Source organism: Miscanthus floridulus, unplaced genomic scaffold, assembly GCF_019320115.1.
Source record: "Miscanthus floridulus cultivar M001 unplaced genomic scaffold, ASM1932011v1 os_2694_1_2, whole genome shotgun sequence".
Lineage (NCBI taxonomy): Eukaryota > Viridiplantae > Streptophyta > Magnoliopsida > Poales > Poaceae > Miscanthus > Miscanthus floridulus.
In genome coordinates this window covers 17,201-43,188 of record NW_027098453.1, presented here as the reverse complement: position 1 = coordinate 43,188, position 25,988 = coordinate 17,201, and the positions used below count along the sequence as shown (strand labels likewise).

The window sequence follows — 25,988 nt, the reverse complement described above, 5'->3', positions numbered from 1 at the left end:
AAAAATGCACTACCGTGCAATATAGAGCTTATAACATGGACTTTATCCTTTGCAATACTCATTCCATCCCAAAAAAACATATTATGCTAGGTTTGGAGTAAGTCAAACTTTCTTAATGTTGATGAGATTTATACAAAATAGTATCAACATATCAACATTTGTATCACTAAAAATGTTTGTTATAATAATAAATTATATTATTTATATATCTAAAGACATCATAAACAATATTAGTATAATATTTCTTGTATATATTTGATCAATTTAGGGCTAATTGACTCCTAAAAAAGCAAGAATGACGTTTTTTTAGGGAAAAATGAGTAAGAAAAACAGGAACATCTAAATTCGAGACGAAGAGCACTCAAAGTAGCAGTAAGAAGATTTTATACCCACATCTCCCACCAAGAATTTTCAATACGAAGCCGCAAGAGACAAAAGTAACAAGGATGAGGGATTCATGGCCTTTAGCCTTTTTTTTGTGGCACCATGTTGAACAGTGCGTGTGTTATTGTGTTTGCTGTACGCGACACCAAGGCAACATAGAAATCTCTTTTGCCCGGCATTTGTCTCTTTCACTTTCCTTCCATATATTCCAGACCATGATCTAGCTATACACCTCGCTTCTCAAAAGAGCTACAGCTAACGGACAAACTACAGGGTCGCTGGCTGGTGAACGGACGATGTGGCGTGTGTATGTATGTGCACGGGCCCACGGTGTCAGTGAGAGAGGGGTGGTGCCGCGCCGGCTGCTCGGATTGCATGCTTTGGAGTGAGTGAGGCAGGGGGAAGGAGGGCACTCGATGAGCATGAGCCTGCTGCCAGTGCCAAGACGTTTTTTTTTTGGACAACCAGTGCCAAGACGTTGATATCCTTCTTCCTCCTCCAGACGCGCCTGCTGCCTTGCCTGCCGTGTTCTTTTTGTAACTTTGATGCATGCAAAAGCAATGGAGGAGGCGCGGCTGTGATATGATGGACAGTGGCATGCATCACCTGCTCGGCTGAGTGAGCGTGTCTGCTCATGCTCAATTGCTCCATGAACAGCCCCGGCCCGGGTCCTCTCGTGCAGATTCCCATGCATCCCAGTGGCTACTGGGGACGGCAACCTGCGCGAAAGCCAGCGACGATGTGTCAAAGCTCTTTCTGTCGCTGCCCTTCCCGGCCCTCTCTGAATTTTGGACACTTTGTTTGCTGTCATAGCTTAAAGTTTGAGTTCTCCATCGGCTACTTGTTCTCCACAAATATTCTGTACATGATCCCTGTTTTTTTTCCTTTGCCCTTAGGGGTTGTAACTTTTTCTTTATTTACCAATAAAAATGGACAACTTCTCGTGTTGGTTCGTTCAAAAAAATATATCATATATGATCCCCTTACTCGTGGAATATATATAGATATTGACCTCTGCTCCTAATTTTCACTATCAGATTCAACCTATGACCTGCATGCACGATCTCATACTACTATAAGAATGATCATATATATATCCTAGGTTTAAGTAAAAGTTACTCATCTCACCAGCATTGCCAGATATGAAGCACTCGAGTGTACCAAACCCTGTCATGTGCCCCTGCCTCTCTCTCGAAGCGTTCTGGCCTGGGTGAAGCAACCAAGGCAAATCATGTCTTGCAACTCAGCAGAGATATTTACCATTTCATCGATCCATTTTACCTTTTGCTTGAACCAAGTACTCCCTCCGTTCCAAATTATAGTTCGTTTGACTTTTTTAACCCCAAGTTTAACCACTCGTCTTATTCAAAAAATTCCTGTCAACACAGTCAAATTTAAGTCATTCTGAAGAACTTTTGTTAATAAACCAAGCCGCAACAAAAGAAGTGATATTTTGTACAAATTTTTGAATGAGACGAGTGGTCAAACTTGAGATAAAAAAAGTCAAACGAACTATAATTTAGAACGGATTTAATAAATAACAAAAGCATTGCCACAACTTCCATTTGAGCATATCTGATGCGCACTGTCTTGGTGGCGCGCGGCAAAATGAATGCGGCAGCAGAGCAAAGACGACGCAAACCGCGCGTCCAAACAAGTCAGCTCTACAGATCGAAGAAGAGCTAAAGTTTTTCATAGTTTCATGCATGGCGAACAAGCTAGGAGATCCTTCTGAAACCAAGACGCAAGGCAGCTAGCAAAGTACAATAGAAAAATGTTAGTTGCAACTTTTGATCCAAATAAGCATTGTCCGTACGTTGCTTTAGCTAATCATTTAATGATAGGGAGGGATTGGATAACTAATCCTTATACCCAGTCGCCAGGTCATCCATTATCCAATCAGTTTCGTCCTCCATTGTTTTTTACGTCAGGCTCTGCCGCTGAATGGGTCCCATATAAATATAAACAAATAGTATCCCTCAAAAAAATATAAATAAATAGTATTTAGACTAAAATAAGAGACTAGTTGTTGTATGAATCAGGCTATAAACTTGTTTGTGGATGACTTGTTTTAGCTTATACCTAAATTTTATTGAACTTGTTCTAAGACCGCACAGGTCATATACCATGGGGTTTAAGTAAGGTTACCCATCACATTACCCTATAGTAGTACCAGTTGATGAAGCACTCGAGTGTACGTACAAAAAGTGCAAACTGTGTCAACTGTCCTGAGCTCTATCGATGGAGACTGGGTGTAGAAATCTAGGCAAAAATCATGCCTTCAGACAGGCCTCAGCTTATTGTGGGCCACCTCTAGATGAATCCAAGAAAACCAAAAAGCAGAGAGAGAGAGAGAGAGAGATCTCTATTCGATCATCGTAAAAACACTCATCTCTGCTTCCTTAGTTCCTTGAACCGAGTAAATTACTATATAAGCATGACGAACTGCTGTTTTGAGCTTATTTGATGCGCGCTGTCTGCATGGTGCGCGGCAGAATGGACGCCGCAGAGAGACAAAGCCGGACGAGCCAGAGCACTGGAGGAAGAGAGGCAAGAAAGTCTTCATGGTGGAGATATAAATACATGGCATGACAAGCAAAGCAAAGCTTGCATGAGCCATGACCCTGAGAAACCTCAACAGCCAGCCAGAGGCAGCAGAGAGTACCTGACCGAATTTTTTACTATTTGGCCATTTTTTCGAAAGTTTCTCTCAAATAGACCCCTGGCGGAAAGAATTCCAGAAATGGACCCTTGGCTCGGCGCTAGAGTGACTGGCGCCGAGCTCGGCGCCACGGTCACTGGCGCCGAGGTCTTGGGCACGGAAAAATGGCCTGCCAGGGGCTCGGCGCCAGAGTGACTGGCGCCGAGACACCTGCATTTAACCCAGCCTGCACTTCTTCCCCGAGCGTTCTTCCTCTTATTTCTCCTCCGTCTCGGGTTTTTTTCTCGCCACTTCACCCTACCTCACAATCACCGGCAACTTAGAATTTTGGCTAAGTCTGAATTTTTTCTACGACTTAGAGACTAGAATTACCATGGATATGTAATTTGAATTTTTACCGTAGCAATGCCATATTGAATTTTATTTTGACTTGGATATGTTACAATCTGTTTAAATCTGTGATTTTACCATGAGATGGACATATGTATATTTAGCACGAGATGGTCTGATTTTTTACCGTGGCTAAGTCCAAACTTGACAAGACTTGTTTTGTTTTGTTGTCATGGAAGTATTAGCTTTAACCTTGTTAAACACCATATCATTCCTACTCAACCATATCGCTCAACAGAGCGCAACAACTCCTGACAAAATTTGGTTGTCCATCACAGATCTATTTGTCGGAGTTGAGCATGTTCTCTCTTAGATATGACCACGAGCTCACTCAAATGAGGCTTTTGGGTGGTGCCATGGTGGTTCGTCGGTGTCAGTCTGATGTCACGTGGTGGTGGGACCACGACCTGAGGAACTCGCAGCAGCCAGCAGCTCTCATCTGTCATCTGTGGCTTCCCCAGCAGAGAGAAGACCAGGTTACAGGAGTTTAGCCACTGTCGCTTCTATAGAGTTAAGAAGAACAGGGCATAAAAGATGCGATTCCTTCTCTAGAGTCCTAGGTGAGTCGGGATTTTGCACCACATCCACGATCTATGCGTATTTGTTTTGTGGTATTATGTGCTCTAATATCTGCTTACATTTTGCATAGTGGCTGACATTCTAGATTTGAAAATCACATTGACATATATATCCAAATTTACTTCTCCAATTTCTCACAATCTAGCTTATATGAGATGTACAAATTTATCTGCAGCTCATGTTTTGATTTTGATTGTTTATGAAGCAAATTATCGCGTATCATCATCGACACCTTGGCAATCGTTCCTGACTTTGATCCTGTCACTTCACAGGGACTCAGGTAAGTAAATGATTTAAAGCATCTGAGACAAATGAATGCTCCATCATCATATATGGAACCCCAAACGCCATCAGAGAGTACTCAAACTCGTAGTAAGGTATTAAATTGAGTTGCTATACAAATTTGGAAGATAAAATATCGCAAACTGATTTAGGTTTAGGTCCAAAAACAAAGTTTGTTGTACTCAACTCAAACTACAACTTCTATTAAAAGTCAAACTTTATATCTAGAAAAGAAACTATAGTTTTACTGTGGTCAAAACTGCATCATGAAAAATGGTGTTAACTATTGATCCAACACTTAGAAACATTTTTAGGCTCGTTCATCAACATAAACCCTAGATCATTTTTTATCCTAAGTATTTCTATGTTGTTTTAAGTGCTCAAATATCAAGTCAGTGTAAAACTCTAGAGTTAGCCATATTTCTCAATATCCAAATCATGGTAAAATTTTAAATTTGTCAATGTCCAAGTCATGGTAAAATTCTAGTCTCCAAGTCATAGCAAAAATTCAGACTTAGCCATTTTTGCATATGTCTGTTCCACAAATTTCAGCATGTCCATCTCATGGTAAATTTAAAGACTTAGCCAAATTCTAAGTTGCCCATCTTATGGTAAATTTAGGGACTTAGCCAAAATTTTATATATCCATCTCACGGTAAATTTAGGGACTTAGCCAAAATTCAGCTCGGGGAAGAAGTGCAGGCTGGGTTAAATACAGGTGTCTCGGCGCCATTCACTATGGCGCCGAGCTCGGCGCCAGTCACTCTGGCGCCGAGCCCCTGGCAGGCCATTTTCCCGTGCCCAGGACCTCGGCGCCAGTGACCGTGGCGCCGAGCTCGGCGCCAGTCACTCTGGCGCCGAGCCAAGGGTCCATTTCTGAAATTCTTTCCGCCAGGGGTCTATTTGAGAGAAACTTTCGAAAAAAGGGCCAAATAGTAAAAAATTCGGAGTACCTGACCACTTTTTCCAACTGAGTTACTAGTAGTAGAGGGTAAAAATATAAAATTGGAGTGAAAATATATACCATGCCCGGAAGTTTTGGGCCGAATGTGTGTATTATCGTTACTTTATGCGATGATTGATCGAGCTTAAACATTGTACGGTTGGTGAAGTATAAGAATAGCGCGGCCATGCATGCTTAATCATATATATTAGAAGTACCCATAATGTTTGTAGAGCACACAACAGTATCCTTCCCCAAAGGCAGACAGATGCTAAGGGCGTGTTCTTTTCTCTTGTCGTAGGATCAGAGACTAAAACAAGAACTAAAATGATGTTTATTTCCAGGGACTAAAGAGAAGGAAAGAGACTCCGAGGGAGGAGAGAGAGAGGGGTATGGACTATTTAGTCCCAATTAGCAGCTCTCTAAGGGACTACTGTGTTTTACCTTTTTTTTATGTACTACTACTGTAGGACCATTTTTTTCTTATAATCGCCTTGACCTTTGTCGCAACTCTTTTGCCTTTCTGCTGCAGTGCATGTGCTCTGCATTAGGGCATTGTATATTAGTATTAGTATACTTGTATCATTTGCTAGCTGCTTTGCAGAGAAAGCACAAGCTAACTAACTAAGGTAGTTGTCTCTGAAAAAGCTAGGGATTAGACCGCTGAAATAATATACAAGGGAGCGAGGCCTAGGCTAGGCAGCTCATGCACCAGTCTGCCCCCCCCCCCCCCCCCCCCCCCCCCCCCCCCCCCGATCCATCTCTTGGCTTCGATCCCGTGAGCGTCAAGACTAAAACAAATTGAAAAGGCGGTCCTAAATGCGCATCATTATATGATATATATATATACTTATATACTACTCCTAGTAGTCTCTACATAGGAGTACATGTAGTAGTCCTCATCATTCCCAATGCGGGCAAAGTGTAGCATGGATTGATTTTATTTTGAATCGAAAGATCGATCGGTCAGTCATCATCACCGAGTAAGCATGATGTAATGCAGTAAGATGTGCACATAATTAACAGCTGAAGCCGAGGCTGATAATGAACCACTGCAAGCGATGGATGGGATCATCGGATCTGCAGGGGAACCCAGAGAACGTGCCATCATCGTCATCATCGTCCTCATCGATGCCACTGATGGCGGCAATTACAATTACAGGAGCTAGCTGTGTGCGTGTGTTTCACTAGCTACTGCTGATGAACTGTTAGTTCATCATCATGCATGATCCTTCTATCCTCCTTGCATTTGTTTTTTCTGGATCGGGCATATAGTCCGTTTTTCATTAAGAGCAAGTAGAGGTAGTTAAACAGTTACAACAACAGGCATCCCGGTAATCTCAAGATTATCAAGACCCAAGCACCCGATACAAGAAAAAGCAAGAAAACAATAAGAAAGGCGGAAGGGAGAGGACCCTTCTCCATAGACCTAACCGACTGAACCTGTAGGAAAAAAAATTCAACGCAAAAGCTGCCCACTTAGAAAACGAAGCCGTGGTGGCAAAGCATCCACCGGAAGAACCAAGATAACGGCGACGACAGCGACCAGGTAGCCGCTGTGATCAACCGCCGAAAGAACCCAGATAATGGCGACAACAACAACTAGGTAGCTGCTGTGGTCAACCGAACGACTACATCGGCAACTCCAACAGTGACCAGGTAGTCACTGTGAACCGAGCGACTGCAGCGGCAACATCAACAGCGATAAGGTAGCCGCTGTGAACCGCGCGACTGCGGCTGCAACGTCAACAGTGACTAGGTAGCCACTATGACCAGCAGAACAACCGCAGCGGCAACATCAACTGAGGCAGGGGCAGACCGATGCGAAGAGTCGAATGAGGCACACGCAGGCACAATACAGTAAGGAGCGACATCCAGCGAATGGCGTGGGAGGAGCAGGCGGAGGGCAACAACGAAGCCTTCAACAAGGGAATGACATCTGCGGACGCCAACTTCGCTGGGAGAGGCACCCAAGATGGACTTCCATCCCCCGACTTGCCCCAGCAACCCCAAACGATGAGCAGAAAAATGACGACGCCTCCAAGAAGGTGATGACACTAGCGCACCACCGTTGTCGGGCCAAGGCAAGAAGCATGGCGGGATTTTCATCCGAAGACTGCTCGCTAGCCACGACAGGCCAGATCCGATGGATGCCCGCCGCAGGCGCCAGACCCTCATAGCGCAGCCTAGCCACCACAGTCGTGGACGCCAGCATGACCAAGGCAGGCACGGGAGGCAGCCGTAGCCTTGGCCAACCGCCGCAGGCGAGCCGCCAGGCTACTGAGGCCACCGAACGCCAGGCCAGTCGCAGCGTCCCGATCGGGCACGACGGATCCATGGCAGGATAGGTCAGATCCGGCCCTGGGGCCCCTAGATCTGCCCTGCCGACCATTGAAACCGCCGGATCTGCCGGGGAAGGTAACGGTGGAGGAGGGGGAGGGAGCGCAGTCGGGGTGGCCCTGCCATGCCCCGGCCAGCAGCCGGTGACCCCCAGCACTGGCCCGAAGAGGATTGCTGGTTGTGTCGACCAAGAGCAGGCGCCACGCGTGCGTACCCAGCCCGCCGCTGACGAGGAGGGACGCACGGATGGCCTAGGCGCCACCAGACGATAGATCCAGCCCCTAGAGGTGCGGATCCGGTTGGCCGCCGCCGTTCACCGCCACAGGTGAAGGGGGTGGTGGAGGAGCAAGAGAGAGGGAATGGGCGGGAACCGCGGACGGACGCCCTTTTTTTGGGACCGCCGCCGCACGCCGGAGGGCGGCGACGACGGCCGAAGGGGAGGACAGGAGGGGGGGGGGGGTGTGCAAGCTCAGTGGCCGGTGTGGTCGCCCGATGGGGGGGGGGGGGCGCTCGGGGGAATGGAAAGGCATGATTTCCCCTCCTTGCATTTGTATGTTGTGTACATGCATCTACATGTGTTTCACAGCCTAACTGCAGGCAGGACTGAACGATACTACTCCTCTGTGCTATGCTAGCTGCAACTTTTCAGCAGGCCCGGCATGGAAATGGAGATGGAACGCAATGATGAGAGTGTGGCAGCCTTTGGACGCGGTGGAAACCCATCGAGCATGGACGCCGGCGTGGGCGTGGCTAAAAAAAAAAGCATGGGAGGAGGAGGAGGAGGAGGAGGAGAGGCCGGAGTGGTGGTAGGGCACCCTGGGGGAGCACCGGAGCATGCAGGATGGACGCGTGCAGGCGTCCGATCGATGGTTGCTGCATGAGACACGCGCGGGATTGGGCCGGACGGCTGTGTGCCGGCGGCAGCCCCGGCAGCGGACCAGCGCTGGTGCCTGCTTAGCTTTTCCGTACGTCGCCAGGCAATCGATGCCGCCCGCCCACCGGCCGCCTCTTTATTAGTTTGCTAGCTCGGAAATTTAGGCGCCGAGCGAGGCCGAAAGAGAAGCTTCTTTTTAATATGCATTGTACCCCTGCTAGCACTTGGCTGCCGCCTGCCGTTGATCGGTGATGACTGGAAAGAACACCCTCTTTGTTTTTTTTTTCCGACCTTTCTCTATCTTCCTTCGGGCGGGGAGGCCAATTGTTATTAATCAGTTGAATGAAGTTACAGCTTCGATCAAATTTTGTTCATTTTGAATGTTCTTACAAAAGTCGTGTTTGTAATGCTGCCGCACATGCTTTGGCGGATCTGGAGTATGCGTGTTCTGAAGGGGAAGAGATAGTTACCATCTCTATCCCTTCGGCTGTCAATGTAACTGTGATCGCTGATTCTTCAGCAAACAAGTAATGAAAGTCCCAGAATTCAAAAAAAAGTTACAGCTTCTAGAAACACTTTTATTTATCTACCAAATACCAATCATCTATATATGCTTTTTCCAACACTGTTTAAAGTCTTCCTCTCTTTGTATAACACTTATGGTAGTGCCCGTCTCACATGTGTTTAAAGTTTTCTGTTGGCCTCTTCGTCCATCTCGGAACAGATTACAAGATGGGCAGAGCAGCTCGTCCCTCCAGCGCTTCAATAACCCAGACAATCGTCCCCTCCAGTGCTCTCGCGAATCGTGGCCGTCTGCGTAGTCCACCTGCCGTTTTTTTACTCGGCTCGCACTTTTTTTTTCTCTCGTCGCTCATGCTGCTGGACTGGCGGGCTTACGGGGTCGCCAAACCCACAAGCTCCTCTTGGGTTGTTTGCTCCCTACCACTTGATCAGAAATGAAGGACATCGGACGCAGGTACATCCGAGGACGTAGTGAGTTAGAGGAGCTGGTTCCGTGTGGGTTGGGGGAGGGAGTGAGTGTTAAGGGGGCTTGTGCCCCCTCCTTATCAATAATAGCTTGTGGTTGCTTTTCACTTGCTTTTGAAGGAGCTATTTAATTGGTTTTGAATTTGTATACATTTAACTATTGTGAAATCAAAGTTAAAAGGCAATGTGAAACTATGACGACCTTAATGTGAAACAATGACTTTTGAATGGTGGCCAAATTAGTAAGAATAAAAGTGTAGAAATGAAACAGTAAAATTGAAGTAGTCATGTTCTACTTCTTCCCTCTATAAAAGGAAATGTATGGAGTTGAAAGGGGCATCTTCATGTATAGATGTTCATGTACAGAAATCATCCACAAACAATATAGTTGTGTTCCATCTCCCAACGAACTACTGTCCTCTGTGTTCTTGTGGTTGTGTACCGTTAACATGAAAACTCGATTTCTAATATTAACCATATATTTTTATTTTAGAAAAAAATATTATAGGAAAATTCACTTTTTGAACCAGTCAAGCGCTAAACTTGTGTGGTTTTAACAGTTAGATTGCCAACGATATCTGATTTTGGAGTTTGATTGCCAAAACCATACTCGAATAATAGTTCGATGACCAAAAATAAATTTGTTTCTTGCTTTTTATACACATCGTGAAAAACATACCATAACATCAATGAGAAATGGATTCTTAATAGCTAAGCTTATTATTCCCTTCACCCATTAGCCACATGCATAGCTTTGGTGAACGGCATTAGCCACATTTAAAACTATGTGATCAGCACACACTTCGGCCCAAAAAGCTCATTCAATATTGGATTGAAAGATGAAGAAAAAAGTCCACATTACCTCTCTCAACTTTCACGAAAGTCCGCCTTTTCTCCTTAAACTCTAAAACCGGGTAAAACATCTCTCTCAACTTTTAAAACCGTTCATCTTACCTCCCTAGCCCTGTTATAAATAGTTTTGAAGGCGGTTTTGTCTTTTTCATTTTTATTTATTTTGGCTAAATCTTTGAAAAATAATAGTAAATCATAGCAAAATAATAAAATAGAAAATCTAATTTTGTTGGACTCCACATAAGTAGATCTACACAGTGAACATATAATATGATATGCTTTAGTACAAAGTTTTTGCTGTGGTTTTATATCTATATTTTTCTGTAATTAATTAGAATAATTCATAGCTGCAGTTTCTATGGTCCAATTATGATGAAATTTTTATGGTGGGATAATTATTATATGATTGAACTGTAGTAAAAAATTTATACCCATTGGATCATGTATATATTAGTTATAGATTTATTTATATTTAACAAGCATAAACCTAAATAAAATCTATAACTAAGTTATACATGATCCAATAAGCATGAAATTTTTACTACAGTTTAAGCATACCATAATTAGCCCACCATAAAAATTTAACCACAATTGGACCATAGAAATGCAGCTATGAATTATTCCATTTAATTACAGAAAAACATAGATCTAAAACCATAACAAAAACTTTGTACTAAAGCATACCATATTATATGTTCACTGTATAGATCTACTTATGTGGAGTCCAACAAAATTAGATTTTCCATTTTATGAATTTTCTATGATTTTTCAAAGATTCAGCCGAAATAAATACAAAAGATAAAGATGAAACCACCTTCAAAACTGCTTATAACAGGGCCAGGGAAGTAAGATGAACGGTTTTAAAAATTGAGGGAGGTGTTTTGTCCGGTTTTGAAGTTTAAAGAGGAAAAACGGACTGTCGCGAAAGTTGAGGGAGGTAATGTAGACTTTGAAAAGATGTACATGTTACCCTCAATATCAGAAGTCTCTAAGCCCAAAATTAGTAACTCCAGCCCAGTTAAGATAAAGGTCCACCCTGAATTTTCGGCCCAACAAGCCCACTTCACACATCGCTAATCCAACGGGTGCAGATAGTCCATTTCGTTTTTTTTATCCAGGAAATAGAAACCGAGTTGATCCGGTTTGATTGGCGACGCAGCAACCACCTGTCATCACTCATCACTCCAGTCCACTCCAATCATCCGCTCCAGGAGCCGGCGGCCGGCGGCCGGCGGCGACGAGGGAGATGGCGGCTGCGTCGGCGGCGGAGGTGGGGTACGGGATAGTCGGGGTGGGGATGATGGGGCGGGAGCACCTCCACAACCTCGCCCACCTCGCCGCCGAGCTCGGCCTCCCAGCTCCCCAGGTACTTATATCTCAACCCACCCTCGTAATTATCTGCTAGATTCTGAGTTCTCAAATGTGTTGTCTCCTCTTATAAACTGTGCAAAAAAAAAAAAACAGATTTTGAATAGAATAAATGAATAAATTATGATTAGACTGTGCAAAGCAGAACTATGTGCGTTCTTAGTCGGGTACTAATTACTGAATCGGTAAATCTTAGTAACATCCAAAAGGTTTCAAGACCTTTTCAGGTCACCGCGAGCTGCTGGACAGCGGGCTCTGTGACGCCATCATCGTATCGTCCCCAAACATGACCCACTACGAGATACTCATGGACATCATCGGCCACCGCGAACCGCACCACATTCTTGTCGAGAAGCCGCTGTGCACCACTGTGCAGGACTGCAAGAAGGTTAGTTAGTCCGGTACTTTGTTCTGTTGGTTATGTGATTTCGTCATGACCTGCTACTGCTAGCTAGCGCATTCTACTCTGTTTCTTTTGTTGATATCACCTCACTGTTGTCTACCTTCATCCTCATGGACAGATCACCAAACCATACTCTCTAATAGCACAATATGATTCTACCCCGCCAAAATCATAAATCAGTATCATTGTTCTCCTGACCAGGGAACATGGGATTCATGTTGTTGAAGACAACTGTTTTCATTGAGTTTTAGCTTCACTCTGCATGCCACGGACATTCTGTTTTTGTGTATTAGTATCTATGTTGCTATTGCGTTCAAAAAAATAGTGTTGAAGAAAACTGTTTTCATTGTTTCAGCTTCACTCTACATGCCACAGACATTCAGTTTTTGTGTATTAGTGTCTATGTTACAATGCCACAGACATTCAGCTTTACATGGGTGTTTTTCTGTTCAAAAATATGCCCTGCTCTTGCCGGTATCTTTTCGGAAAAAAATTACCCATGTTACCAACTAGATATCGTGACCTGTCCTCTGTTTCATTTTGAAATTCACATTCTTTGAATCTCTGTTGACTTTTATGTTTCCATACAGGTCATTGAAGCAGCTAAACAGAGACCAGACATACTTGTGCAAGTTGGATTAGAATACAGGTATATGCCACCAGTTGCTAAGCTGATAGACATCGTTAAGAGCGGTACACTAGGACAAGTCAGAATGGTGGCAATATGCGAACACCGTTTTCCTTTCCTTGTCAAGGTACTGGTACCTGTGTTTAATTGTAGTACATACAAGTTCACTTCTTATTGTTTTTAAGTGCTACAACGTGCAGGTGAACAACTGGAATAGATTCAATTGTAACAGTGGGGGAACTCTAGTAGAGAAGTGTTGCCACTTCTTTGATTTGATGAGACTGTTTGCAGCTGCAAATTCCAGTTCGTGTGATGGCTTCAGGAGCCATTGATGTTAACCATAAGGATGAAGTTTATGATGGAAAGGTCTGTTTGTCTCACTTCTTGATTAAAATATTTCATTGGATGCATATTCTGTGCATGCATAGCTCTGTGCTCATGCCCATGCAGCCGTGCCATTTTCAATAAACATGTTCTGTTTCGTCTTTCTCTTCCTACTGAAAGACTTGCGATCAATATAACAGTGAAAGCCTGAGTGCTTATATTTAGACTCACTGCTCTAGCATTTGTGCAATGTTGCAGTTGGAACTCCAACTCCTAATCCATAACAGTAAATAAACCACAAGCTGAAGGCAGCCTTTAAACATTCCTAGTAGTGGCTAAAAGTTGATTATCTCCTAATGCAGGTACCAGATATTATTGATAATGCATATGTGATAGTAGAATTTGATAATGGCTCTCGTGGCATGCTTGATCTCTGCATGTTTGCTGAAGGAAGTAGAAACGAGCAAGAAATTTGTGTGGTTGGTGACATTGGGAAGGTACAATATAGCTATACGTTTCTTACAATTTTTATTTTTCCAAGTGGTGCCATACTCAACTGTAACCTTTTGCAGATGTGATTCTAGGTAATTTAGTTATACTTAATTGGCTCAGTTTACAGTTTGGTATCCCAAAATTCCTGTCTGATTACTCTGTTTTACTAGTAGTGTGTAGGTACAGTATACAAGTATGTTATCCTTAGAAGAAAGGCCTGAAACTTGAGGGAAAAAATATCACCAATTATAGAAGTACATGTTCCCTTGACTGTGATTCAAGTGGGTTAAACTACACTGGGCTCTAGAATTAGCTTCTGGCACATACCTATGTAAAATTAGGAAGTACAGTTAACTGTGACTTATTCCTTAGTGTGTGGATATGCCTAATACATAACGGAACCATGAACTGTTTAGGCTCAAGCTAACCATACAAATTATGAACTCGCCAATCCAACAAATGGCTGTGCTTGTTTGTACTAAATATAATCATTAATGCTGGAATAATCACCTTCTTGTACTACCAAGAGGTCTAGGAAAATGTACCAATTTCCTCTTGTTTTGGCACCTTTTTGGGCAAATAATTAAGGTAGCCTCTAGAGTCTAGCTGAGACATTATGAATGCTACTTGCTATGTATTCCAAAGGCTGATCTTGGATGGGGAATCATTGATGAGTAAGTTAGTTCACAAAAAGCTTGGTGATAAAATGCATGAGCATGCACTCTGTTGCATGAAAACAAAGTTCAGGATGAAGATCAAAACTGGTGGTTCTGATTAGCTAGATATCTGGTCGAATCAATAAGGCAAGGGAAGCATCTGGACTGGATTGTTATAGGAGTCTCTGAAAATCTGCAACAATATTATCTCTACAAGAGGCCTAAGGGATATAGTGGTTTTATAATATTCTTGATCAGTTAATTTTCCTGCTTTGAGGGAGAGGGAGGGCTAAATGTCTATTTAAAGTCTGAACTGTGAGTCCCTATTGTGTCACTGTTCATAGTCGACCACAGGTAGCTCAGGTTCCTCTCATCTCTGAGTGATTTTTCAGATGGAAGAAATTGGTTTATTCTTGTTGAATCTTGTTTCCTAACAAGGATCTTGAATCTCTGCTATCCTGTCTTTGTTTAAAATTCAGTTCTAGTGAACATGATACATTTTTTATTGAAACAGGGTGAAACTTTTGTTCCAGAGAGCATTGTCAGGTTTGGAAAGAGAGCAGGAGGCAGAGATGGAGTTGTAACAGTAATGGCGGAAGATGAACGGATCAAGTATGCTCTATTTTTTCTGTCCCATATTAGCATTTATTTTTCATAAGTCCTACAATTTAAAGAATATTTGTACATTCAAATGACAGTCTCAAAAGTAATAATTTTGTTGTTGGCCTTGCCCCTGTACCACCTTTATTTACAGCGCTTGCATATTCGGTGCTTCTTGCACTAGCGTAGTCTGATTCTATATGACCAGATAATCAATGCACACTGAACCCAAAAAAATAAGAAATTTCTATTTAATTTTGCCTTAGGATTAGAGTTAAGATGCACAATGCATAGTTTTGCATACTGCAAGTTTTGGCTTGTATCTTAACGAAGTGTGTGTATCATAGGTATCAAGGTCTTCATCATGGATCCAGCTATTTGGAACACCTCAATTTCTTGTCTGCTATAAGGGCTCAAGGTGCATCAGGACCATCTGTCAACTTAAGTGACGGTCTACTATCTGTTGCCATCGGTGTGGCTGAGCAATTATCCATCGAGAAGGGCCGGTTTGTAACCATGGAAGAGGTCTTAGGTTTGTAGCCTGGTGATAATTCAGGCATGCTAATGTATTGTAAAACCTTTTGTGTATTATTAGGTACATGGACTTAAGAGTGCTCAAGACTGACGAGTTTATGCAAAGTTAGGATAACATTAATACAGGCATTTGAAACAGAGGAATATGATGATAATCTTCAAGCAAATGTCATGGAGTAGCAGGGTTATATTATCTGCAAGTGATATCTTGGACCTGTTGGTTGTGATTAACGGATCAATAAATCTAGAATATGTCATATTATTTCTCTTGATTTCTCTCTCTGAGTTTTAGAGAAGTTTAATGACATGTCAACAATATTATTATCTCATATTTACCTACAAGTTTTTTAGAGCATTGAAGTTATTGATTGATTTCAAGACAGGACGAATCAAGGCGGAGTGTTGAGAAACAAGTCGACCTGTCAGTGATCTTGTCCCCATGGATTCACCCTGCGAATTCAACCCATGGATTAGTGACTAAGATTAGCAGTAGCCGTCTATGTAATCGTATGCTTACTATTCTCTCATGTAAAACACTGACATCCCCTGGACGTGTGTCGGCCATCCCCTAGGCGACGGTTCGCTACTTACTCCCCTGTCCTTAAAAGAACAGATTTATAGCAAGTTTGGGACAGACTAGAAAATAGGATAAATGACTTTGTTGCCTCTCATTAAGCTTCTAATTAACTTTAACTGCACTCACCACTTGCCGAGAAGCTACACATACGCCGTATGGTGTTTCTAATAATATATTAAATGTTATTGCACCAACTACATCAATACTTACCTGTTCGCTTTGCTGAAAAGACAAGCTGAAAAGTACTGTTCACTGATTTTTTGTGAGAGAAAAACAATATTCCTTCATTGAAAAAGTACGGCTCATAAGATAAATAAATACATCCGATGGATGGTGAGGGACTAAAAGTTGATTTATTCAAAGATAAATTTTATCATAGAAATCTATTTTTTCAAGGGCAGAGGGAGTACAAAACCTGAGCGATGGAAGCAACACAGTTCAATTATTTCTTTCTCTCATTCTCGTTCTTACAACTTCAAACAACAACGACAGCCGACACGCCAGCTGTACCAAAGAAGAAACAACAATGATAGCCGAGGGATAATTGAGCCCAACACCTATAGGTAAGTTGGACATTAGTAATGAAACAGCAATGACAGCCGAGAGATAAAGGAGCCCAAATGCAGCGCCTGTGGGCAAGTTGGGACTGGTCCCTGTGTCGACACAGACTCGTTGACGTTCTTCATTCTTCATCACTGCTCCAATGAGTATTTGCCACGTTACGGGAGTACCTTCGTGAACGGGGGACACCCTGACCCCGCCTCGCTACAAGGCAAGAAGAAACCACCATAAGTGAACTCCAACAAAGAAGACCGGTGGAAAAGAAGAAAAAAAAGTTTTTCATTTTTATATCCCTATATACGTATTCTCTCTGTTTCAATTTGTAAGTTGTTCTAGCTTTTCTTAGATACGTTACTTTTACTTATATTTATACATAATGTATATCTAGTTGTGTAGCAAAATCTACATATCTAGAAAAGACAGAATGACTTACAATTTAGAACTAAGGGAATACTATTTGTTTCCGTCAGGATCCGGTTTGCTATTGGAATTCGGATGTATTATTGGATATAGATCTTGAAAAATTGAAGGTTGGAATCCACTTTTCCAAGCTTTATAAGGCTATATTCTCAGTGCATTATGTGTCACTGTTTCAAATGTTATTATGAAACTTAAGATACAACTCACCCAATAAATAGTATCATGATATTATTTCTTACGAGCATCTAAACAATTAATTATCATATATCTTTTATCTATGAAAATGGATCCAAGGGTTGTGCGCGGGCTTCTAATGTCGACGAGGATACAACTTTTATCTCTATCTTCATTAAATCCATGCTAAGTCAGCAAAAAAAAATTCTAGGTGGCATCTAGTTAATTAGTATGCACTCACTCCGTTTAGAAAAGGATGTAATTCTTGTTTTTCAAGGGCTTTTAAATTTGACCAAAGTTATACGAAAAATACTAACATTTATGATACAAATTAAGTACTATTAGATTAGTTATGGAATATATTTTCTTAATAAACTAATTTGGAGACATAAATGTGAATACTATTACTAACTATAAACTTGATCAAACTAACTACTATCCATTGGCACAGGCATACCTTTCTAGCCTCACTTTCCTAGGGCCGTGTGGAACTGGAAGTCAATCTTCATTAAAAATCGGATAAAAGGATATCCATTGACTCGTTATTAGTCTCATGGGATATGCTCTAGAATGGCTCAACAAGGCAAAATAAGTTACATAATCTCCAGGATTGCAAATTCCCATAAAAGTCACTTGCTCCGCCCTTTTTAACTGTCGTTCTCATTAAAAAAACATATTTGACTTTAACTACATATATAAGAAAATATCAATATTTATGGTATATAGTTAGTATCATTTGATAGACTGTCTATTTTTCATAACAAATTTATTTGAAGATACAAATGTTATTATTTTTTATAAAACTAGTCAAACTTAAGAAAATATTTGATGACTAGCATGAATAACGACATTTAAAAAGGGAACGAGGGACTATAGGATAAAGGAAGTGACATCCGCGCATCAGGCTATTTTTTGGGGGTACGGATGTGCATGTTTACCAAATGAACGAAAGACATGACGTGAGCCAGTGCTGCACTGGTAAGACACTCCGGCATTCTCCTTGTGAATCGCTTTTTCCTGACACTAAAACAAAAATGTACTCCCTCTATTTTAGAAATTGACTAGGCATGTGTTCTCCAAAACTATAATTATATTTTACATGTAATTTTTTACTAAAAATGTTGGTAGCTTCAAAACTATAACCATAGAAAGTAAGACATTGAAATATGAATTTAATGATATATTTTTTGTTTAATAGAGTTTATATCACAAAATACATCCATATTGAATCGAAAGTCTCCAGCATACCGACCACGCAAATTAGCAAACATGTATTTTAAATAAAAACCAGAACAACAACAAAAATAAACCATAAATTAGCAAACATGCAGATAGCTAATTTTTTTATGTATCTTGGCATGTTTGATATTGCAAATTATGGTTCAAATCAATATGGTTGAGTTAGGACTTGCCTTCACCACGGTGATTTCCCGCCGATGGTTCCTCAGGGACGTCTTGTTGCCTTTCGACTGCCTTCTTGAATACTTTTTTCCTCGAAATTTCATGAGTTAACATCCAATAAGTAAACATTGATAAAACAAATCCAAACAGAAATTTAGAAACTGATGAAATTAAGCAATTATTAGTAGTGATGTATAGACCATAGGTTTGGACAAATTTACACATATGGATATATTACAAGCAGAGTTGAAGTAGAGAAGACACAGATCTGGGAAGATTTACCAAAAAAAATAAGTGCAGAAAATAAAGATGAGGATTATTTCAGAAAAAAGCAGATAGATTTTCGGATTTCATGGCTGGAAACAAAATAGCTCTTTTTTAATAAAAAAAAAGTTAACGCAAGGATAAGGTGAGCTTACTGTCGGAATTTTCCAGTATCTCTAGAGCAACTTCAGGACAGGTGGCTTTGAGTTCCTTGTATCCTTCACTTGAGAGCACATCATCCCTTGTTCTCTCAGAAGAGTTGATAAATTGGATGCATGCACCTTTCAGCTCCCTGCAATGATGATTGTGAGCTAGGGCTATAGTGGTTGTGACACTGTCAACAGTTGGTCTCTTGGAAAGGATGTTTCCACAATACAACTTCATCCTTTTCATGTCATATTTGTCGGCAGCCGCCAATAAACTCTTAGCCATTTCCTCATTTCTGTGTTCTTTCAGCAATGAATCTGTGTAGATGAAGTGACGCAGGGCCTTGAAAACAGCGGGCTCCATGTCTTGAATAACAACTGTGCTGCTGTTATCAGGAATAGCCCTCCTGTCCCTCATTGTTTGTCCATCGAGATGAGGCTGAGTAGCAGTAGTTTTTAAGGCCGGACAACGAATGTCAAGGATGAGCTTGTGGGCACGGAAATCCTCAGATTTAACCTTGAATGTGATATCCCCATCGTCCCGATCGCGGGACAACAAATTTCCAAGATGAGATGACAAGTCTGAGGGCGGCACTTGAACAACGACGACGGGGTTGGAACTGACAGCAGTCTCCTTCAACTGTGATTCCTTTATAACAGTGACAAAGCATTGGATCTTAAGAGAATCGTTCCGAAGATACCTAGGTAGATCGCTTTTCTTCTTGAATTTGTCAGTTCCGCAGGTGGATGAAGCTTCAGCTGTTAACACAGTCGTTGACTTGATGGCGGCTTCGTCTTCAGTGAGCCTAAACTCGTACGCCAGCCTCACCTTGGTGAACTCACTCATGAGCTCCAGTTGTACTCCCACGTAATCTTTGCACTCTTCCCCGTTGCCGGTTCCGTCAGGGTAGTAACGGATGCGCCAGTCATGGCCGCCGACAGTGAACCTGGTGGAGCAGATGTATCCTCCATCGCCGAGGTCGCTGTGCTGGCTGTAGTCGCTTATCTCCAATGTGTGTACCTCACTGTCCGTCACCGAGCTGCATATCGACGCTGATGCCCTTGCCCTCGCCTGGGATGCCATTGCTACCCAGCTTTTCTCTAGAGTTTGTTGTGGATCGGATCAGAGTTCTGGCAGCGGGGCTGGGGGGGGGGGGGGAGTTGGGGGTTGGGGGTTGGAAGGAAGGGTGCATGAGAAACGTCTTTTATAGACAAGAGTTTCCGACATGGCTTGTCTATTATATTACTCCCTCTGTCTCAATTAATATGTTGTTTTGCCTAGAAAAATCAAAACGACCTATAATTTGAAACAAATGGTGGTTTTATGATTGACACTAATACAAAATCAAATTTTGCTGATGCTTGTGATTTTTTTTACTGGCGGTTAATGATGTATAGGCACCAGTAAAAAGAAAATTGATGGCCTATGCTATGAACCGCCAGTGTAATTCACTTTTACTAGCTGATTTTTTAAGTCTAGCTACCGCATTCTAGTGGCGGTAGATTTAAGAAAACAACTAGTAAAATCAGTCTACCTTCCTATTTTAAGGTACAGTCAGACTATTTACCGGCACACTCAATAAATTCTCACCTCCTAAAACTAATCTCTACACCTAAAAAGACTCTAACGTCATCATCTACCTAGTGATACCAAATCTTGATCGTTGTTCACGTGTCCGTGACCGATAAGAATCATTCTCCAGTCAAAGCTCACGCGTCCGCGTCCTACCAAGATCCGATTCAAAAATCGGATCCACTTCCGCGTTCAATACGAAGTCCTCAAAGCACACGTCCGTGTCTGATTACTGAGGTTCAGACTAAAAAATTATGACCACGGTACAACACACGGGCATATGTCTAGTTAATAGATAAAGGAAATGAGTACCACTTTCAAAGGAAGAGCTTTTAAGAGGACCGTCTCTGAAAATCATAGGCCCAGCCCATCTGCTTTTCTCTCTTATTTTCCCCACAGCCCATGTTCACCTTCATCCATGTGTCTTTCACTTCCCTCACCCACCACCTCATATAGCTTTTCGAGGAGTTAACTAATTTTAAATTTGGCTAGATTTATATAAAAAATAGTATCAATGCTTAATTATATCTCTACAAATATTTTTGTTATAAAAAATAATATGAAATTAATCTAATGATACTTATTTAATATTATAAATATCTAAACTTTATAATGTATATTTGGTCAAATTTGAGATTGTGTGTAGAGGTACATATCGGATTAGGACAGGACAACGGTCTCCACCAAACCAGCCTTGACGAGGTTGTTGTGACATGTTCTGACAACTCATATGGTAGTTATGTAGAGATTGCGAAAGAACGCCTCAAAGTTTGGGTAGACTAGCTGGTCAACCCTCACCCACAGAGTCAGCCTCATTGGTGCTATTCCAACCAGCAGCTTCAACCTGTCCTGCAAAAATACTGGCAATAAGCTTTTCTTCTCCCTCCAACCGAAAGTAAAACTTGCAAGCATGTGAAGCCAATTGATAAAACTAGTTTGGGGTGGCTTTAGTGGCTTCTAATACAGATCGGCGTGCTGTATATTAGAGCAGGTACAATAATTGGCTTATTGTCAAGCAAATGTTGATGCGGAGGACAGAAGTAAGGAGTGAGAGAGAGGAGAGCTCGGCTCTCATGCAAGTAACAAGCTGGGCATAGATGCATATGCAGTAGTGGGTCCGTGCACTAAGTGAATGTGAGAAATATTAGGAAAGAGAAGATGGGGTATGGATAAAACTAACAATAAAAAAGTTTCTTATAGACAAATAAAAGACTACTATTGTATAGCTTGGCTCTTGCAACTTGGCTAATAGTTAAATACTTAGCTCTATTATTGGCCTTGCTCTTAGAGAAACCCAAGCTATAATAAACCCGACCAATGAGGCTCTAGTGCATGCATGCATCCCTCCACAGCCAGACAAGAAAATTATTACTACGTGAGACTACTTGGATTAGTTACGTACGTACGTGTTGCTGGCCCAGGCTGGCCGTAAGCTATGTGGTCTAGCGTCTAGATCTAGATCATATGAACGCGCGTGATGATTAGACCAGTCAAACGGTTGTTGGTTAAAATTAGTCGCTAATTAATCATGTCGGGGGACTATCCCTGTCGAGGTTAATATAGCAGCTATATATTAGTAATGTGCATGCAGTGACAATCTAGTACTACTGGCAGTACCTTCTCAACGTTACGTTCTGGTAAAGATTCTGCCGCTGATGCTCAGACTTCGGAGGACCAGACAAGCCGAGGAATTGAAGAAGCAGCGTGAGATGCGCGTACTCAACTCAAGTACAAACCGTGATCATGTGGCATGCACTACGGGATACAGCCCAAAAACACTCGGCAAAGGGTTTACCGAGTGTAACACTCAGCAAACGACACTAGGAAAACTTTTTAACGGCAAACCATGTTTACCGAGTGTTTTTTATCGGACACTCGGCAGTGAATGTGTTACTGGTGTACCAAGTAATATAATTGGCGATGTTGTGTTGTGGAAATGAATTATTGTGCCACTGACTTTATTGTATGAATTTAATCTCTCCAGTGAATTTAGTTTGGAATAAGTATAAAATCTTTCTATAATTATTTGGCATCATCCAATAATTACTTATTGTTGCACTTCTGTAGATGATGCGCACCCGTGGGCAGGTGTTGACTGGAAGTCAGGATGCTAACAACAATCCACCACCACCACCGCCTCCCACAACAGTGGAGTTCTTTGCTCAGTTTCTGGGGAACCAGCGTGTTATGGAGGAAATGCTGCGCAATATTGCGTAGAATACCGCACGCGGGGGACATCAGCGTCCGGGTCCGGAACCTAACCAGTATAGCACGTTCAAGGATTTCTTGGACATGAAGCCACCTATCTTCAAGGAAGCAGAGGAACCACTACAAGCTAATGAGTGGTTAAACACAATTGAGCAGAAGTTTCGCCTTCTGAAGGTCACAGACCAGATGAAAGCTGAGTATGCCTCACATCAGTTGTAGGGACCCATAGGTATATGGTGGACCCACTACTTGTCTACCTTACCTACCGGTGCTAATTTCAGTTGGGATCAGTTCAAGATAGCCTTTAGGGGACATCACATACCCCTAGGGCTTATGAGGATGAAGGCCGTAGAGTTTATGAAGCTCACTCAGGGACCCAAGACCCTCACTGAATACATGTATGCTTTCAACAACTTGTTGATGTATGCTCCTGGGTTTGTGAATACTGAGGAGAAGAAAATTGAGAGTTTTAAGTGAGGACTTAGTACTAAGCTGATGAAGACCATGGTAAATTCTAAGTGCGCAACTTACAACGAGTTTGTCAGTGATGCTCTTACCCAGGAAAACCATAACAATTTGCATGCTGCAGCTAAGGGGCGTAAGCAAGCCTTTGAGGCAGGTGCATCAGTACCGTCCACCTACGCCATGGTTTAGGCCACCACAGAAGAAGGCACAGCCCAACCAGCAACAGAAAGTGTATCGTAGGGTTTTTTCTATTGCTCTACCAAAGGGAAGTGCAGGATAGAGAAGTTCAGGGACACCAAGGCACAACTTACCGTGCTTCAACTGCAACAAGCCCGGTCACTTTACAAAGGAGTGCCCTTATCCCAAGAAAGGCAACAATCAGAACCAAGGCAACCAGTGGCAGGCAAATGCTAATGCCCATTCAGGGCATGTTCATTACACTGTCGTGGAAAAAATTCCTATGGGAGAGGTTGTCACTGCTGGTATGTATCTTGTGGACCTACACCCTGCAATTGTTTTGTTTGATTCTAGAGCTTCACATTCATTCATGAGTCAAACATTCGCATCTGAGCATAATCAGAAGGTAAAAGTTGTAGACAAGGATGGCTATTGTATAAGTTCAGCTAGGGCTAGTATATCTACCAACCAGATAGTTCGAAATGTACTCATCTTAATAGGAGGAAGGGAGTTTACTATGGATCTTGTAGTGTTACCAGGTTTGGGGATAGATGTGATCTTGGGTATGCACTGGATGAGTGGTCATGGAGTCATTATTGATATCGCAAATAGAACCATCGAGTTGAGGGAACCAAAAGGGGATGGTACGTTTATGGTGCCGCTTCCTAGGAGTTTTGACCTTCAAAACTTATCTTGTGCTATCCAGACCACAACTCTCTTTGATATTCCAATGGTATGTGATTTTCCAGATGTATTTCCTGATGAGTTACCTAATTTACCACTGGATAAAGATGTGGAATTTGCAATTGAGCTAGTGCCTGGTACAACACCCATATCAAGGAAACCTTATAGGATGCCACCAAATGAGCTAGCCGAACTCAAAATTCAGTTACAAGAGCTTTTAGATAAAGGTCTTATTCGACCTAGTTCATCCCCATGGGGTTGTCCGGCTTTGTTTGTAAAGAAAAAGGATAAGTCACTACAGATGTGTGTGGATTACAGACCACTCAATGCCGTAACCATTAAGAACAAGTACCCTCTACCATGCATCGATATCTTGTTTGATCAGCTAGTAAGAGCAAAGGTATTTTCCAAAATTAACTTGAGATCAGGTTATCATCAGATTAAAATTAGACCGGAGGACATACCTAAAACAACTTTCCCAACCAGATACGGCCTGCATGAGTATCTTGTCATGTCTTTTGGTCTAACAAATGCTCTTGCATACTTCATGTATTTGATGAATTCGGTATTCATGTCCGAACTCGACAAGTTCGTGGTTGTGTTTATTGATGACATCCTGGTTTACTCTGAGAACGAGGAAGATCATGGAGAGCATCTGAGGATTGTCCTAACCAGACTGAGAGAACATAAATTGTATGCCAAGTTTAGCAAATATGAATTTTGGTTACGGAAAGTGCCTTTTCTAGGTCATGTGTGGTCAGAGGATGGAATCTCGATAGATCCGAGTAAGGTACAATAAGTCTTGGATTGGAAGGCCCTGACCTCAGTTACTAAAGTTTGGAGTTTTCTTGGTTTAGCAAGTTACTATCGTCGTTTTATCCTAGATTTTTCCAAGATCGCTAAGCCAATGATAAGGTTACTACAGAAGGATGAGAAATTTGTTTGGAGTACAGAGTGTGAAGTTGCTTTTCACACTCTACGGACCTTGCTAACCATCGCTCCTATTTTAGCACAACCTGATATCGAGAAACCTTTTGATGTGTTCTTATGCAGGTCGTCCAAGTCATTTCTTATGCCTCGCGTCAACTAAGGAAGCATGAAGTTAATTATCCGACCCATGACTTGGAGTTAGCAGCAGTTGTTCTTGCACTGAAGATCTGGAGGCACTATTTGCTTGGGAATGTGTACCATATCTATACAGATCACAAAAGTCTCAAATATATCTTCACTCAACCTGAGTTAAACATGAGACAGAGAAGATGGTTAGAGTTGATCAAGGATTATAACTTAGAAGGGCATTATCATCCTGGCAAGGCGAATGTGGTTGCATACGCCTTAAGCCGCAAATCTCATTGTAATTCCTTGGGGGCACTATTGGAAGATGGATTTAATCTGTTGCATCCTGCTGTGTTACACAATATCACTGTTAGTTGCTCACTTGAGAGCAAGATCATCGAAATTCAGAAGACCGATGTAGGTGTGTTTCACATCAAGAGAAAGATGAAAGAGAAGTAAACCAAACATTTTAGACTAGATGATAGAGGTGTGCTATGGTTTAAGGATCGACTTGTGGTGCTAAAGGATCGTGAGCTTAGAAACCAAATCTTAGATGAAGCTCACTCTTCCAAGTTATCTATCCATCCTGGTAGTAGCAAAATGTACCAAGACTTGAAAACACATTTCTGGTGGACCAAGATGAAGAAAGAAATCGTAGCCTATGTTGCTAGAAGTGATACCTATAGTAGAGTCAAGGCAGATCACCTGAAACCTGCTGGACTACTTCAACCTTTGTCTATTCCCGGTTGGAAGTGGGAGGAGATCAGCATGGATTTTATTGTTGGACTTCCACCCACTCAGAAGGGTTTTGACTCTATATGGGTAATTATAGACCGTTTGACCAAGTCCGCACACTTCATTTCGGTCAGGACCAATTATCGACCACATCAGTATGTAGAACCGTATATAGCTCAGATAGTACATTTGCATGAGGTACCAAGAATCATCATGTCAGATAGGGGATCTCAGTTTATTGCTCATTTC

The 25,988-nt window shown here is 42.0% G+C and overlaps 1 protein-coding gene and 1 pseudogene across 1 annotated transcript; one reads left to right on the top strand and one right to left on the bottom strand.

Moving 5' to 3' along the window:
* The first annotated feature begins 11,467 nt into the window (after positions 1 to 11,467).
* LOC136535321 (uncharacterized) lies at positions 11,468 to 15,560 on the top strand (annotated as a pseudogene).
* Positions 15,561 to 16,260: 700 nt separating this feature from the next.
* LOC136535324 (BTB/POZ and MATH domain-containing protein 1-like) lies at positions 16,261 to 19,977 on the bottom strand. Its single transcript, XM_066527619.1, has 3 exons — positions 18,851 to 19,977; positions 18,443 to 18,514; positions 16,261 to 16,640 (listed from the first exon to the last, which is right to left on the bottom strand). The coding sequence occupies exons 1-3, from the start codon at positions 19,923 to 19,925 to the stop codon at positions 16,558 to 16,560; spliced, it is 1,230 nt and encodes a 409-aa protein (XP_066383716.1). The 5' UTR covers positions 19,926 to 19,977; the 3' UTR covers positions 16,261 to 16,557.
* Between the last annotated feature and the right edge of the window lie 6,011 nt (positions 19,978 to 25,988).